The sequence below is a fragment of the Colius striatus genome, chromosome 2, assembly GCF_028858725.1.
Source record: "Colius striatus isolate bColStr4 chromosome 2, bColStr4.1.hap1, whole genome shotgun sequence".
Lineage (NCBI taxonomy): Eukaryota > Metazoa > Chordata > Aves > Coliiformes > Coliidae > Colius > Colius striatus.
In genome coordinates this window covers 77,782,698-77,798,492 of record NC_084760.1, presented here as the reverse complement: position 1 = coordinate 77,798,492, position 15,795 = coordinate 77,782,698, and the positions used below count along the sequence as shown (strand labels likewise).

Here is a 15,795-nt window from a genome sequence, read left to right as displayed (position 1 = left end):
TAATTAAAGAGATGCTTTCTAGGGCACGCGTCAAACCCATGGTTTGGGTTTAAAATAGGAACGAGTTTGCCACTGCCTTCTCTCCACGAGAACGGGTTGTTCCCTTGGGACAAGCAGGGGCAGAAAGGATTCCCGTGGAGGTGACTTGTGTCATTGAAGGGATTTGCCTCTTCTCAGTGTGGTTTTGTGTCAGGTCATGGCAGTAGCTGAGTCCGGTCTTGCCAGACGCTTGGGAAATGAGACGTGTTGGTGTCGCAGGAACGTGAGGCAACCCTGCCAGACTGGTTGCTGTTTGTCTTTACATGAGGACTTTGGGAAATTTGTCCCTTTGACACGTGAGGACTGTAATTAATGGGAATAATAACTCCGTAATTCCTTCCTCTGCTGGTTACCGGCAGAGCTGCACGCACAAGCTGCTTGTGCTTCCTCACATCCCTTAACGACTGTGTGTCAAATACTAGACCCCCAGCACTGCCAGTTCTGTAGCAGCTTCCCACTACACACTGTCTGCTGGAAGGAGAGCAGCTCAGCAGCTGCAAGGACACTACAGTTCAGGAAAGGGGAAACAGCACACGAAAATACAACTACACTTTGCGTCATTATCTCTCGCCTTCTCAGGGAGGGGAAGCTGATGAAACACTCTGCAAAGTGTCTTTGCAAACCCCTCCCAGTGAGCAGGGGATGTCTTCAGCTGATGAAATGCTCTGTAAAGTGTCTTTGCAAACCCCTCCCAGTGCCGCCTTGAGGTGGCACATTGCTTCCCCTGTCTGGAGAGCCAAGTTCAAATCACTGGCAGCAGCAGCACTGGCGGAAGAGGTGCTGAGGCTCCAGGCTGCTAGCAGCATAGCTCAACTCTGCCTGGCAGCTTAGGGCAAGCACAGCTTTTCCTGTGGAGCTGCTCTCACCCTCTCTGAGGGCCCACTTGTCCACTTCACCAGTCTGCTTTGTTGTCTCTTGTAATTTGGGGAGTGCTGGGGCAGCCACTCAGATGTGAACTGTGGCCCAGAGCTGCATGAGACCTTTGTCAGAGCACTGTCAAAACAGATACCCATCAGCAAGGTGCCTGTAGTATCACCCAGTCTGGGAAGAGTGTGGTTATACACTATCTGCAACGGAGGAAAGCTTTCGGGGGGGGGGGAAGCTGTGGGACTCAGTCATGTTTCCCATCCCCTCAAGGAGGGTTCTAGCAGCAGACTGCGTGTCAATAGCAGCTATGAGGAACTGGTGTTCAGGCTTTAAAAAAAACAACAAAAAGTATGCTCCTGCAGCTCCAGCTTCCTTGACAGGAGCGGCCTTTCTGGTGCACTCTGGAGCTGGTGATAAGCATCACACAATGGCCTGCTAGAGTGAGTTGCCAAACAACCCCTAATAAAATTCTCAAGCAGGGGGAAGTAAAAAAATCGGTCTTGGAGCTGGAGAAGGAAGCACTGGTCTCAGCTGCTATCTATAACATACAGTAAGGGCAAGGCCTGCAACTGCAGCCAGGGGAGAACCACCATGAGGTCAAGGCTTCATACTAAGTCCCTGGATTGGGGGTCAAGCCTCAGCTGGGCTGGAGATTGCTGTGGATAAACCACTGTGCTTACACTGTTTGCTTTTATAGTAGGACCAGAAAGCTGTAGGAAAAGACGTCCTGAGCAGTACTGCTATGGAAGTAGCCACAGCAGGAAGCAGGTGAAGGTACCAAGCAGGCTGACTGCCACCAGCTAAACTGGGTGCGTCCAGCATCATACGCAATTCACAAGTTCAGGTTCCTTTTAGATGTGGGGTAGATATAATTTATTAGACTTTCCTGCATTCAAAGCTGGCCAGCTGTATAAAAGCTGTAGTTAAAAACACGGATTCTTTAAAAACAGTGATTAGCTAAAATCTCCCAGCCCCACTGGGAGTTAAGGAGGTAAACGCTTAAAGAAAAAATCTAAAGTTCTTGTCACACCTTCTCTGGGTCGTTTTGCACTAGATCCTGCTGGAGCCTTGGCCTTGTTCTTTGCCTTGCCAGGAGAGCTGGAAGCCGCAGTCTTTGGGCCGGGAGCTGCTGCTGGAGCCGTGGGAGCGCTGGGCTCCAGGAAGGAGCTTTGCAGCTCCAGAGCAAAGTGGTAGTCCATATGCTCTGGGAACTCCCACACCAGCACGAGCTGGCCGCACTTCTCACAGCGCTGCTGGTCCTCCGGCGAGGCAGGAGGGAGCGGGGCGAGCTCAGGAGAGGGTGGCAAATTGTGCTCCTTTCCCTCCAGAGCCGCCTCTAATTTCAGAAGGGTCCTGCAGCTGGGTGGTGGCGAGGGCATTTGTGTAGCATCAGACTGTGGCTTTTCACAGGGAAACCTCCTGTCAGGAGAAGTAGGGCTCCCCTCTCTGGGACTCAGCTTCACAGGGGACTCCAGGTCACGCTGCAGAGACACGAGGCCAACACCATCCCTCTCTCGGTGCTTCAGGGAGCTGGGCACAGGTGACTCTGCCATGCTAGCAGTGGGCAGGCTGGTTGCTGCCGCTGATGGTGACTGCTGTCTGTCTGTCGCCTTTTGGAAGAATGACTCAATAGCATTAGCTGGCTTCTGCCTAAGCTCTTTGCTGGGGCTCCTGAAGAACTTGACCCTGGGCCTGCTCAAGGAGGTGCTGGTGGTGGCAGAGCCATCAGGCTGGGTATCACTTGTCAGGAAGGTGGCAATGCCGGCAGAGAGGAGTGTGGCAGGCTCTGAGAACTTGTTTGCCGAGAGAAGCACTGATATGAGTGGTGGTGACCTGCAAAGGAAAGACCAACATCAGCTCACACACCAGCCTGGGAAGCAGGAAAGTCTTTAAGCAATATGAAGTGTTCACAGGCAGGGGACAGGGGAACTGCCATCCAGGTATCTGGCAAAGGAGGGGAGACAGATATTGCCTGTGACGAGGCGGTAGTATCATTACCTCCAGAACAGTTTCCTGGCAGTTGTGTTGGGCAGAGCAGAAAGCCTCTTCCCAGTACAGCATTTCCCAAAGGAAAGGGCACTGGAGCCAGGGGCAGCCAGCTGCCGGACAGGACTTCCAGTCCACCACAGGCTAGAGCTGCTGTGAGGTTCCTTGGCAAGGTAAGAGTGCCTTAGGGGAGCAGCAGCCTTGTAGGAGTCTGACAGACAGAGCCACCTTGCCTTAACTATGCCTCAGCCTTCACTGCAGAGCAAGAGGAAGGAAATAACACTGAATATGGAAGCTCTGCACTTTATTTTCCTTCCTTCCCCAACAGTGTCCTCCCAAAAAGCACCTTTGTCCTCAGGGATGAAGACCAGGGCCTAGCTAGCTTCTCCAGCCTGGCAGGGCAAGGGCTACTTCATTGCAGCTGGAAAACCCCTGCCAACAGCAACCATAAGCTTTTAAGAACAGAAGTGCCTTGCCAGATGCCATGAGTGTCTGCCCTGCTGCTAACAAGCAGAGGTCGGCTGCGCAGAGGATCACATTTCCTGCCAGTCACCATAACATGTTCCTTTCTGTCGGCTCTTTGGCTCATACTGCACTTCCCACAGCAGAACCACCACGGCAGGGCCTGGAACCACTTCCTCCACACTCACCAGGCTGCCTGGTGAGCCCCAGCTGCGTTGCAGTTTTGGATGAGGGCAAAGGCATCGTTGCACATCTTCTGGGCATCATAGCGGGACAGAGCACAGAAGCGCGACACTCGGGTGTCCCCCTGCATGCGGATGACCACCATCAGCTGCTTGGCCACTCGCTGGTTCTGTGGAGAGAAGAGGGAACTGAGGTTAAAGTGACACCTGCAGGAAAGAGCAGGAAAGGCCAAGGAGGCTAGTCTCATTGCCCAGATCCCTGTACTAACAGCTACCACCTCCTGATGACGCTGTGCGGCAGACGACAGCTTGTCCTGCCTGACCTTATCTCCAAGGGATGAGATACAGGACAGCAAGTGCGTGGACACTGTGCCACACAGGATGGGAAGCAGCTGGTCCTTGCTTTCCTTCAAAGGCAGATGCATACCTTTTCTTGCCCCTCCTGCAGCAAGGAAGCTACCAGACTAATCTCGCCCTGACCTGCAGTCTGTCATCTGCATTTAAGCACATTGCTTCCTCTCACAGCCTACAGCACAGGCAGAGCTGTCTCAGCAAAGGGCTGGTAAGGTTGCAGCAGTGCGAGGGGAGGAAGGTGCTGTGGCTTTCAGGTCCCTGCATCCTGAAGCACAGGATAGCAACTGTCCTTAAGCCTGCAGTGTTCTGGAACAAAATTGATCTTTCCTGACCAGGTTCCTGCACAGCTCTTTGCCTGGGGCACCTCAGCCTGGAGCACCTCAGCTGAGAACCAGCAGCTTTCCTCCCCCACACACACTCCTCAGCCTCCTGCAGACAGTCACGGTTCAAAGGCTTCCTGAGGGTCAGTAGGGAGAACGCTGTCCCCATGCCTCCTCTCCTTACCTGGCTCCTGTCCTTGATCAGTCTGGATTCCAGTTCCAAGGCCAGCTGCAGAAGCCAGTGTTGCACCTGGACGAAACAGTGGTAAACAGACAGGTTGGGCCTCTGGTCCCAACACTGTCCCGGGCCAGAGCAATGCTCCACGCACCGGCCAACACTGGAGGGCATAGGGCTGGAACAGACACACACTGTCACAAGCCCCTGTCTCTGGAGTACTCCTGCAGACATCAGCCCAGGTGAGGATCCATCACTGGAGGCAAGGCAGTGTAGATACCACACAAGTCCTTTGTCAATTAATCTGGGTCCCCTGCCCTAGATCTCTCTCTTTGCCTCTCCCTACAGCTCTGCAGGAACCTCTCCCCAGATAAGAGGTACAGTGCATCCTCCCCCTCTCTTTGGGCTAGTTACCATTTTCCAGCAGCCGAGCCCTTGAAGTTTGGCAAGGTGAATACCCAGGCCCACAGTTTTGCTCATGGAAATCCCAGCAGGGTTGGACCTCTCTGTGCAGGAGTTCAGCAATGCATTTCTGTGAAAGGGGGATTTCCCTAATTTCTGGGGTCCGAACTAACTTGTCTCACTGAGCCCCCAAGCTGAGTTTCATGGCACCATGACACAGAAAAGCAGCAGTTTCACAAGCTAGTCTTGGCTTTTAGCATTCTCATCTTCTTCAGTGCAACAGCCAAGCCTTGAGCTAGATGCAGGCTTCTCCTACCTCCTTCTGTGTGGCCAGGGCTGTCCTGCCAGGGAAGTTCTTGCTGCAGCCAATGGACTGGGGCAGGTACCGGTTTTTGACAGGTTCATCTTCAATTCCTCTGCACAAGTCATAGAGCCAGGACCTGAAAACCACAGAGGAAGCATGAGGTGACGGCAGATGTCACTGGGCAGCGAGTCAGCCTTCTGCTGAGCTGTGCTTTCAGTTCTGTGCAAGCTGTGGCTCTGCTCCTCAGCCTCAGCTCTGCAGTTGCAGCTGAACAGGCCACAGTTGCATGTCAGCACAACTCCTCCACCTCTTCTCCTGAAGTGGCAACAGTTCACCAGTCTGCAGGGCACCTTAACTGCACCCAGAAGTGTTGTTTCAGGCTCCAGTCCAGCCTTATTATAATTTCCCCTGTAATGAGACTGTTGAGCCTGCCTGCTTCCCAGCCCAGAGGGAGCTCTTCCGCAGATGCTGTAGAGGAAAGTAGAGGATCCAGCTGACAGGCAAAAACATTGTCCTGTGGAGGGTGCTTGGGAGCAGGTCAGACTGGAAACCTGTTTGTAGGCCTGTTAGACCAATGCGTTTCAAAGATGTCACTGAAATTTTACCTTCCAGCCTTCCTAATCATAGTAGAACAACCTATGACCAAAAGGAAGTCTCAGTTCCTGCCAAGAGCCAAGTTGTGCCGAGTGGTTTATCATTACCCAGTTTTGTCTCCAAAGTGAGTCTTGAGCTCTGTCTCACTGAACTGTGTCAGCTGCCCAATGTACTCTACTCCCAGGATGTCTGTGATGGCAGTGCCAAGCTTGCCTCCCAGGTTACGGCTACAGCAGAGAAAGAAACAGAAAAGACAAAGAGAAAACACAAATGAAGCATCATGTGGAGATTATGCCAAGTCTTCTTGCAGCAGCTGTCCCTGGAAGCAACTACCAGGACAAAAGGGAACACATGATACATAACAGTTGTTTTGCTCCTAGTAGGCAGGATACATAGGAGTTGAAGTGGAAACTGCTTCTTGGCTCACCTGGTTTCAGTGCTTTTCCCTCAGCTCCACCTTCAAAACGTGATCCCAAACTATGCTCTGAAGAATGCCTCACATGCTCTCTGCTTCCTCCTACACAGACAGAACCCTTCCCCACACTTTTCCCCTCTCCATCCCTAGTGAGACAATGAAGGCAGAGCACAGCAGTGCCTGGCTGCGGAGCAGGACCAGGGCTCCATTCCTCTGGAGTAGCAGTCCCTACACCAGGAAGAGTACCTGTACACAACATGGATGCTCAAAACCAAAACACAGCTGCCATCTGGGAGCACAGCTCTGTCAGTGATACTGGGGCACAGCTCTAGCCTCCTTGCCCACGGTTGCTCCTGGCTTACACCTATGCACCCCAGCAAGTCACCTTGAGCACAGCTCTACCCAGGGAAAGGCTGCCCACAGGGTGCTAGCAGGCTCTTTGAGTATGGTCCTGTCACTGGCAGGGCTGCAGCTCCCAGGGGTGTTCCTCCTGAACTGTTGCTTGTGGCTCAGGGATTACTGGCAGGATTTCCTCTCTGTTTCTTACAAGCCAATGAGCAGCTACTGTGGAGTTGAAAGCCTTGTTCTTTCACTACATGCCCTTGTAGGAAGTCCCTCTCCGACTTTCTTGTAGGACCCTTTAAGTACTGAAAGGCTGCTCTGAGGTCTTCCCACCTTCCTTTCTCCAGGCTGAACAACCTCAAACTCTCTCAGCTTGTCTTCGTAGGAGAGGTTGCTATTAATTAGCATCAAATTGCTCTCTGTTGATGGGGCCAGAAACAGTTTCCTCAAGTCACTGAAGTTCTGCTCACATAGGCACCAATGACTAACCAACAGGAAAAAGGACCACAACAATGAAGACGAGCAGGGCTCTCTTCCTGATAAAAGCCTGGGCTGTGGAAGCACAGCACCAGTGTTTCAAACACACACTCTTGCCACAGAGCAGCTCAGCCCCAGCCCCAGGCTGTACAGAAGCAGGCAGCTCCCCATTACTTACACACTGCTGACGGGCAGTTGGCTGAAGAGCTGTGGGACAAAGCGTGAAGGCACCAGCGTCTGCCTGTTGGGCTTGTTTAAGCCACAGGCCAGCTTGGCCAGCGTCTGTAACACAGAAGAGGGTGTTATTACAAACTTTGCCCTGACCTTGTTGTGACTCTACCTAACGGCCTGTGCTGTATCACCTCTCAGAGCTGCCTTTGGAAGAGCTGCTAGGAATGAAGCACAAGTTGCACTGTTGCTTGCTCCTAGGTAGCACTGGCCCTGGGACTTGGCACATACTGGCTGGGTACTCCTAAAGCACCGCTGCTTCCACACTTCTAGCTCTGCAAAAGGCTGGACTCCTGCTTCAGGCAGCTTAGGGTCTATCACCTGTTCTGGTTGGCCTAGTTTTCCATCAGGCAAGCATACTAGAGCTTCCAGAGCATCCCCATAATCCTCCCCCGCCTATTTCTCTCACTCAGTCTCGCTCCTTCATCATCTCAATTTGTCTTGCTTTTTCTCAATGTTACTGTTTCAATCTTCTCTCTGCAGAGTCCACAGCAGCATCATGCTGTAAAAGGAAATCTGCAAAACACAGAATTGCTAGCCTAGAAGGGATTTTTTTCTAGCCTATCTGCTATACAGCTTCCTTCCCACTCTACCGTAGGATCAAGGAAACACAGACCAGATTGAAAGACTTCTATCTGTGTTTTTGGGGTGTTTTTTTGAACAAGTCTAATAATTTCCTCTTTCACTGCCTTACCACACATCCCATGATCAGTAAGCAAAATTCTTTTCCTGCCTGTTGATCTTTATTAACAGTCTGTCTTACAGGCTCACTCCTTTCTAGACAAAGTAGATCCCTTTCCTTCAACTTTTCATATCCAGTCATCTTTTTCCAGATGTTCAATTATTGCTATTCTTGGTTCACTGGAGACTCTTCCAAGTTTACCCACACTGATCATAAAGTGAAGCACTGCAAGCTGAACTGCTCACTGAGACTTCATGGGGAGAAATAATTTACCTTTGCTAATCTGCACATGCTGGAACAGGATTTGCCATTTCTACAAGAGCACTCACACTACTGACTCATCCTGCTGCATGTCCAGAATAACTCTAGGCTACTTCTTGACTTACTGCAGGTCAGTCAAAAGCCTGCTGGTTGCCTTTTTTTTTCCTATAAACCACAAAAACCAGCCAGAGAGGAGCATGAGAAGCACTGCTTGGTAATGCTGAAACCCAGAATTTCCAGTTCTAACTTCATCTCTCAGGTCTCTCACAGCCCAGGCCCTGAGTTTAGCATCACCTGCAGCTATTTCTTCTCCACAGGCTTCAGTGAAAATACTGGCTCTTAGGAGATTTCAGACAGATTGCCCTGGATCCTACTCTAAACATCTCAAGTGCAACTCACTGTACAAAGTCTTTATGGAAAACAGCAATATTTTCTTCAGCCAGATGCATACCTCTCAGATAACCTCAGTCATGTTGTGCTTTGCTATAGTGTTATTGTCCGTTTATACAACTTAGAGGGAGGTGCATTAGAAACCTTGAGGTCAACATCTCACATCTGCAGTTTCCCCAGAACATTAGGCCCATAAATGAGTTTGAAACAAGTGGTTCACCATAAAACCACACTGTTATCCTCTGGATGCTTCCCAATGGGCCATGCAATTACTTGGTCTCATTTATCAGCTGGCTTTATGATGTACTCTTAATGAGTACACTATCAGTAGGAAAAGTCCTCCAGGAGAGTTTTCTCTAGTTAAAAAGGATGAGCTTAAAGCAGGAGCTCTCCACCTTGGGTTTTCAGCAGCAGTGGCCATAGCCAGGGAATGGCCCAGCGACTCAGAGGAAGTCAAGGCACTGGGGTGAGTCGGGTTGCTTTTCCTCTGTTTGGTCAAGCCATTTTTACCCACACTGGCCGTGCATTGGGCGCTGCTCAGGCAGCTGCTGGGGGCGGCCGCAGGAGCCCTCAGTGCATGACAGCAGCTGCAAACGGGCTTTGAGGCTTTGATGCTGCAGCTCTAGAGGGCTTCCTGCTGGGTGGAGTGCAGGGGCTTTGCTGACAGCACCTTGCACTCCTGTTGTCCTTTGCAAAAGGGGCTTATCTGTACTGTCATAGTTTTCAAAAGGCAGGCTCCAAAAAATGCCAGAGACTAAATGGGCGTTTTGGAAATTAAGGAAGATAAATTTTGTCTTGGAGAACTGCAGAAACATCTGGTACTATTACCAACCAGCTGTACACAGGTACTTGAGCTAGTTCTGCACCATCTCACCGTGAAACTAGAGCAGACTGTGAGGCAAAAAGGAGCCAGCTGAGGAAGATCACCGATGTAAAAGTTTCCAGTGGACGGAATGCTCAGTCTGCCTTTTTGCTGTCTTTAATAATGAACAACAGAAAACACCCCTTCTATCCCTAGCAGCTTCTCCCAGCTTTCATTCTATCACAGAACCACAGAAACTTAAGGGTTGGAAGAGATCTTGAAAGATCATCTACTCCAACCCCCTTGCCAGAGCAGGACCACCTAGAGTAGTCACACAGGAACTCATCCAGGTGAGTTTTGAATGTCTCCAGAGAAGGAGACTCCACAACCCATCTGGGCAGCCCCTTCCAGTGCTCCCTCACCCTCACAGTGAAGAAATTCTTCCTTGTATTTCCTTGGAACCTCTTGTGTTCTAGTTTATACCCATTGCCTCTTGTACTGTCATTGGACATCATTGAGAGCAGCCTGGTTCCATCTCCTGACACCCATCTTTTATGTATTTGTAAACATTAATGAGGTCACCCCTCAGTGTCCTCTTCTCCAAGCTGAAGAGCCCCAGCTTCCTCAGCCTTTCACCAGAAGGGAGATGCTCCACTCCATCATCTTTGTGGCCCCGCGCTGAACTCTCTCCAGAAGCTCCCTGTCCTTCTTGAACTAAGGGGCCCAGAATTGGACACAATATTCTAGATGCAGTCTCATGAGAGAAGAGTAGAGAGAGAGAAGAACCTCTCTCAACCTACTGCCCACAGCCCTTCTATGCCAGCATTCTTTTTGTCTCTTTTAAAAGGGATTATGGAAATACTGAAGTACCATGCACTCCCTGAAGAACTGTCTATCTACACCAGCAAGCACAATTCAGAGATTCCCAGAGCCTACACGTGGCTGTGCAGAACACACTACGGAGCTTCCACAGCCAGCTCACCTCTGCAGGTATAAACCTTCTCTGCAGAGGACAATAGGAGCACTAAGTGCTGTCAGCAAAGCCCCTGCACTCCACCCAGCAGGAAGCCCTCTAGAGCTGCAGCATCAAAGCCTCAAAGCCCGTTTACTTCTGCAGCTGCTGTCATGCACCAAGGGCTCCCGTGGTCACCCCCAGCAGCTGCCTGAGCAGCATCCAACGTACAACCAGTGCAGGTAAAAACGGCTTGACCAGACAGAGGAAAAGCAACCCAACTCACCCCAGTGCCCTGACTGGTTGTCTTCTTCCTCCAGGTCACTGGGAATTTGTGTCAGTAAAAACCATTCCCTGGCTACGGCCACTGCTGCTGAAAACCCAAGGTGGAGGGTTCCTGCTTTAAGCTCTCTTTTTTTCCCCCCCTCCCCTAGAGAAAACTCTCCTGGGGGACTTAAAAAACGTTTTCTTCCTAATGAGGTAACTCATTAGGGCCCACCAGCAATAAATTAATAAATTCAGTGCTGACTGCATAGGCCACATCCCTGGGACAAAAAATTTGCCTTCCTAGACATCCCATGAACGTGTGCTCACACACAACTGTGTTCTCCACTCAGCTCATCTTCCATGGGAGGCTTGGAAGTGCACATAGGAGAGCATCCACAGCACATTGCAACTACTATTCAGAAGAAACTGGGCTGACAAGTGACACACATACCTTGTTGTGTGAAATCCCAGCTGAACACCTGAATCCAGTGGCTGCTTCTACAGCCACCCTCATTTCTTCCACAATTACAGCACCCATCGTCAGCTGCAGATCAGGACAATCGGGGTTATCGAACGACAGCAACGCCAGCCACTCCTCTAAGCCACATTGCCGCAGCTCCTCTAGGAAAGACACACAAAGGGGATTATTGGGGGCTGAAAAGGGACACGAAAGGGATAGTTGGAGGCAGAAAAGGGACACAAAGGCGATCGTCGGGGGCATTTCTTTCCGAGTTCAGCAAAGGGAACGGTAGCATCAGCTGGCCTCAGCCAACAGCCCCACGCTTCTGTAACAGCCTGCCAACAGCAAGAGGTAGATGCAGACACCTTAAAAGCCACTCACAGGGGAAGATATAAATCCCGTTTACGATGCTCTTGCTTCGGGGGAGATACAGCAGCCCACCCGGCCCCTCTGTAGATGATGGCGCGGGACAGCAGAGGGGGCCCGAGAGTGGCAGCAGCGGCCTCCTTTCTGGCCGAGTCGCGCGTCCCCAAAGCAAAGCCGCGCAATGCAAAGCACCGGCCCCAGCAGCCGAAGCTCCGCGGGAGATGCAGCGCCGGGGCCGGGTCGGTGCGTACCCTTCCCGCCGGGCCGGGCGCCGGGCTCGTCGGGCAGCCCCTGCACGAAGGTGGTGGGCAGCAGCGCGGCGGGCAGCGGACGCCCCGCCAGCGCCCGCAGGCGCTCCCGCACGCTGCCGGTGAGGTCCAGGTACGCCTCGTCGATGCTGGCGCGCTCGATGGCGGCGAACCGCGACAGCACCTGCATCACCTCCACGCTGGCCTCGCGGTACCTGCCGGGCGGCGGGCACGGCCTCAGGCGTCGCCCCGCGAGAGGCGGCCTTCGCCGCCGCAGCCCACCCGCCGGCCCCGACCCCCCGGCCCCGCTCACCGGGTGAGGTCGGCCTTGCCCCGCGCCTGCGGCACCCGCGCCAGCGCCAGGTCGGGGCACAGCGCCCGCGCCTCCGTCGCCCACATCCCGCGGGTCACGCCGAAGGCGCGGGCCTCGTAGCTCACCGCGATGATCCTGCAAGACATGGAGGGCAGTGCAGAGCGGGCACGGCCCGGCTGGGGACGGGGCGGGGGGAGTGCAAGGGACCTACCCGCCGCCCTGCCACTGGGTGTACTGCACCACGGCGCAGGGCCGGCCGCGCAGCTGCGGGTCCAGCCGCTGCTCCACCTGCATGAAGAAGCAGTCCATGTCCACCAGGGCCACCACGCGCTCCCGGCCCCGCGACATCCCGCGCCGCCGCCGCTTCCCGCCCGAACGACTGAACGACTGGCCGCCCGCCGGCCCGGCGGGGCGGGGCGGGGCGCTCCGCCCCCGGGACCGGCGGCCCCCTCCCGCGCGGGGCACGGCGGGAGTTGTGGTTCTCCGGGGGACGCCGTTCGGGGGCGTCCCCGCGCCGGGCGCGGCGCATGCGCTGCCGCTGGCCTCCCGCCGCCCGCACATGCGCTGGCCGCTGCCTCCCTCCTCCCCACACCCCCGTTCTCGCCCGTAGGTGGCCGGTGGCGCGGGGCCGCTTCTGCCGCCATGTCCGCCGAGCAGGTGAGCGGCCTCTGTGAGCAGCTGGTGAAGGCCGTGACGGTGATCATGGACCCAGCCTCCACGCAGCGTTACCGCCTGGAGGCGCTCAAGGTACCGGGACGGGGCTCCGGCCACGCGGCTGCCCCGTCTTCACGGCCCCGGCACCCGCTCGGGATCGGTCGACGAGGTGGGGGGCGGGGGCCTGAGCAGCCCCTGAGGCGCCGGGAGCTGTCAGCAGGCGGAGGGGGGCGGCGGGGGCTGCGCCTGCGCGGCTGAGGGGGTCCGGCGGCCGCCCCCGGGGTGCTCCCGGAGGGGTCAGGGTTGCCCTGTCTTCCTCGCTCCCCGTCACCGGCCGCCCCGCGCCCACTGCCCTGTGTTAACCGCGTGTGCGTGTCCTCGGTCCTTTCCCAGTTCTGCGAGGAGTTCAAGGAGAAGTGTCCCATCTGCGTGCCATGCGGGCTGAAGCTGGCAGAGAAGACGCAGACAGCCATCGTCCGGCACTTCGGCCTGCAGATCCTGGAGCATGTGGTCAAGTAAGTCAGCTCGCCCCTTGCCCTGCCCCTGCGCCGGGAGAGGTGCCGGCCCGCGGCCATGCAGCCGCTGCTGTGCGCTCTGCGCCTGTGCCGATGCCTCTCTCTTCAGGGAGGCACTTTCGAGGCACAGAGAGACTGTTCTGTGGCACAGGACGGTTGCTGTCCTGCTCTCTTTCTTTTCTCCCATATAAAACAAGGAGGGGAGAAAATGATTTTTAGGCAGTTTGGGATGGTTAAGTCACCAAACTGTAAGACACGTTAACATGGTGAGACATAAACACGCACACAGGGTTATCGAGTAGGTCTTTGCAGTGTTGCCTGTCATTAGCCTCAAGCCAACAAAGAGGCTTTGTATTAGTTCTGTTCTGAAATTCCTCTCTGCCGCCTCTACAGACCTGAGGCTTTCTGCTTTGCTGCTGCTTCTCATGTCTGTTGACCTCACTGGTGCACGCCCATTTGCCAGCAGCTGTTTTAACTCAGCCTTTTCATTAATTGATTGGGCACTGGCAGAGTCTATGAGTTGTTAGTGTCTCTCTCTAGTTGAAATAAGAAGTGATGATTCATTGAGTATTAAGTCAAAAGATCTTTATAAAATGTTTTCCCTTAGTCTTCTTTTTCTTTCTCTCTTTTCCTCTCTTTCTTTCTTAAACTTTTTTGGACAGGTTCCGCTGGAACAATATGCCTCGCCTAGAAAAAGTTTATCTAAAGAACAATGTTATGGGCCTCATATCCAATGTAAGTACCTTCCCCCCCAGACTGTTCTCTGAAACGTGATTCTCTCACTTCTAGATAGAAAGTGGGAGTGAAAGGGAAAAAAATACCCCAGTTAATTAGCACAAAGGACCTGAATTCCATTCTACCTTTCATTACTTTCTTCTTGTGCATCCCTGGTTGTTCCTGTACTTTGCTCTGTCTTGTAGTCAGGTCAATAATCCTCCCACCTCACATGGCAGGGAGTTATGAGGCTTGTATGATGTATATAAGGTACTTTTTCTGTTCTTAGGAGGAAATTCAGTAAATACAGATGTTCTTATCTTTTGTAAGAATACTAAAGCCATTATGTTAGTCATCTTTTCTCTGTCATCATGATTGCCCCCGTGACCAAATGACCTTCTTCTGAGGAAAATCCTCTCGGTTCCCAGAGTTCCCAAGCGATGGGTGCCAGGGAGCGTAGGAGTGTCATCCAAGGTAGCTGGATAAGATCCAAGAGCTTCCCAATGTTGTGTTTTGTTGGTTGTGTGTGGCTTAGAATATTTGCAACCACTGCGCTGCCAAGGTCAGAGTTACAAATTTTGGTGGTTCTGTATAACTCTACCCGTCTTCTGTCACAGGGAACTCAAAGTATTCTGGAGGAGGAAAGTCACATTAAGGATGTTCTGTCTCGCATTGTGGTGGAGATGATCAAGCGTGAGTGGCCTCAGCACTGGCCTGATATGCTGAAGGAGCTGGACACCCTCTCCAAGCAAGGGGTATGAAACACACCTGTCAATCCACTTCTGCTTGCTCTTAGTATGGGTTTCAGTCATCCCGAGGAAAGCGTGACTCATTCGTGGTCAGGTGAGACAGGATGATAGACTAAAAAAAATCCCTGTAAGATTAAGTTATTCCAGGAGGTGATTTTACTAGAGGGAGGACCATTTTCCAGTCCTGTTTTCCCAAGGTGTGAGTTGTGTCTTCACGCGTGCTCACTTTGTTTTTACATCTCTGAGCTAGCCTCTAGGGATTTTAATGTTTGAACTGTGCTGATAGAGTGTATCTCATTTTGGGACGTCAGGAAACTCAGACAGAACTGGTGATGTTCATCCTGCTACGTCTGGCAGAAGATGTGGTGACTTTTCAAACTCTGCCTACCCAGCGGCGACGAGATATCCAGCAAACCCTCACCCAGAACATGGAGAAGATCTTCAGCTTCCTCCTAAATACCCTGCAGCAGAACGTCAACAAATACAGACGCATGGTAAGAGTCTCCTTTCCGTGGGTTCAGTCAGTGCTGGAGACATTTAGGAGTTGGGATACAACTTGCAAGTTGTTGAGGGAGCAGGTGCAGAAGCTGCTTGGAGTCCATTGTTGTCGCTGTGAGGTCGGGATCTGCTGTGGCTTGGGGAAGCTGGTGCTGATCAGAGAGACTGACCACACCAGGTTGACAGGGTTAGTGTTGTTCGTTTGGGTTTGGTAGTTTCAAGAGCTCAAGTGGCTGGATGTGTGCCTCATACGAACTGTTGTAGAGCCGCGCTGGCACTGAGGCTGTATGGCTTAGTGGTTGTGGCAGAAACAGGGAGGTCTGGGGTAATTCGCGTAACGCACAGTGGTAAAGAGGTGCTGTCCTAGGCTCTCATCTGGTCTCTTAAGCTGCAGTGGTGTCTTTGTGGTGATGCGATAAAATGTGTGAGGTTTTGATGTCTCAGCCTTGCATCTGGGCCTCTCTGGTCCGTGTCTCTGAGAGATCAGGTCAGGAAGCTCTTTCTTTGGTCAGTTTGTGGTGAGGAGTGCTCATCCTTTTTGTGTACAGACTTCTTTCCTGAATTCTAGAGATGTGCAGGTTGGTCATGATGGATGGTGAAGGCAAGTCTCTACCCCAGTCTGTCCCTGTGAGTAGGAAGTGGATTTGAGAGTGAAACAAAACTGAGAAACCAATCTAGAAATAAGTTGTGTGTTGTGCAGCTCCCATTCTTGTTTTCTGTGAACTGAAATCCAGTTATGTGAAAGCAGGAGGCAGGGAAAAACCTTCTCCTGCCTGA

General features: G+C 52.7%; 2 protein-coding genes across 8 annotated transcripts in view; one reads left to right on the top strand and one right to left on the bottom strand.

The window, feature by feature from the left end:
- Positions 1-1,756: 1,756 nt before the first annotated feature.
- Positions 1,757-12,309, bottom strand: POLH (DNA polymerase eta). Of its 3 annotated transcripts, XR_009818289.1 has the most exons (11): positions 12,100-12,309; positions 11,889-12,023; positions 11,579-11,790; positions 10,953-11,122; positions 7,098-7,201; positions 5,793-5,912; positions 5,104-5,227; positions 4,395-4,460; positions 3,543-3,706; positions 2,905-3,147; positions 2,654-2,739 (listed from the first exon to the last, which is right to left on the bottom strand). XR_009818289.1 is itself a non-coding variant. In XM_061991221.1 (10 exons), exons 1-10 carry the CDS (start codon positions 12,234-12,236, stop codon positions 1,890-1,892), a joined length of 2,082 nt encoding a protein of 693 aa, XP_061847205.1. In that variant the 5' UTR covers positions 12,237-12,309; the 3' UTR covers positions 1,757-1,889. The 3 variants fall into 3 exon arrangements, 2 of the variants coding, with proteins under 2 accessions (XP_061847205.1, XP_061847206.1); XM_061991221.1 differs by lacking the exon at positions 2,905-3,147 and having other exon boundaries at positions 1,757-2,739; XM_061991222.1 differs by lacking the exons at positions 2,905-3,147; positions 4,395-4,460 and having other exon boundaries at positions 1,757-2,739.
- Positions 12,310-12,437: 128 nt separating this feature from the next.
- Positions 12,438-15,795, top strand: part of XPO5 (exportin 5) — a 31,598-nt gene continuing 28,240 nt past the window's right edge. For 4 of the 5 annotated variants that reach the window (XM_061991219.1, XM_061991217.1, XM_061991216.1 and 1 more), the window contains exons 1-5: positions 12,438-12,635; positions 12,936-13,057; positions 13,720-13,792; positions 14,389-14,526; positions 14,832-15,014. In XM_061991219.1, coding sequence (XP_061847203.1) covers positions 12,531-12,635; positions 12,936-13,057; positions 13,720-13,792; positions 14,389-14,526; positions 14,832-15,014 — 621 coding nt within the window. In that variant the 5' untranslated portion in view covers positions 12,438-12,530. The remainder of the gene's footprint in view (positions 12,636-12,935; positions 13,058-13,719; positions 13,793-14,388; positions 14,527-14,831; positions 15,015-15,795) is intronic. The other variant, XM_061991218.1, reaches the window with a different exon arrangement.

Excerpts from the sequence above, each read along its gene's own strand:
- POLH (XM_061991221.1), bottom strand. The coding sequence starts at position 12,236 with ATGTCGCGGGGCCGGGAGCGCGTGGTGGCCCTGGTGGACATGGACTGC. Across the intron at positions 7,202-10,952 it reads CTGGGATTTCACACAACAAG|ACGCTGGCCAAGCTGGCCTG; the intron begins GTATGTGTGTCA and ends TCTGTGTTACAG. Across the intron at positions 4,461-5,103 it reads CCCTGGCCACACAGAAGGAG|GTGCAACACTGGCTTCTGCA; the intron begins GTAGGAGAAGCC and ends TGTTTCGTCCAG.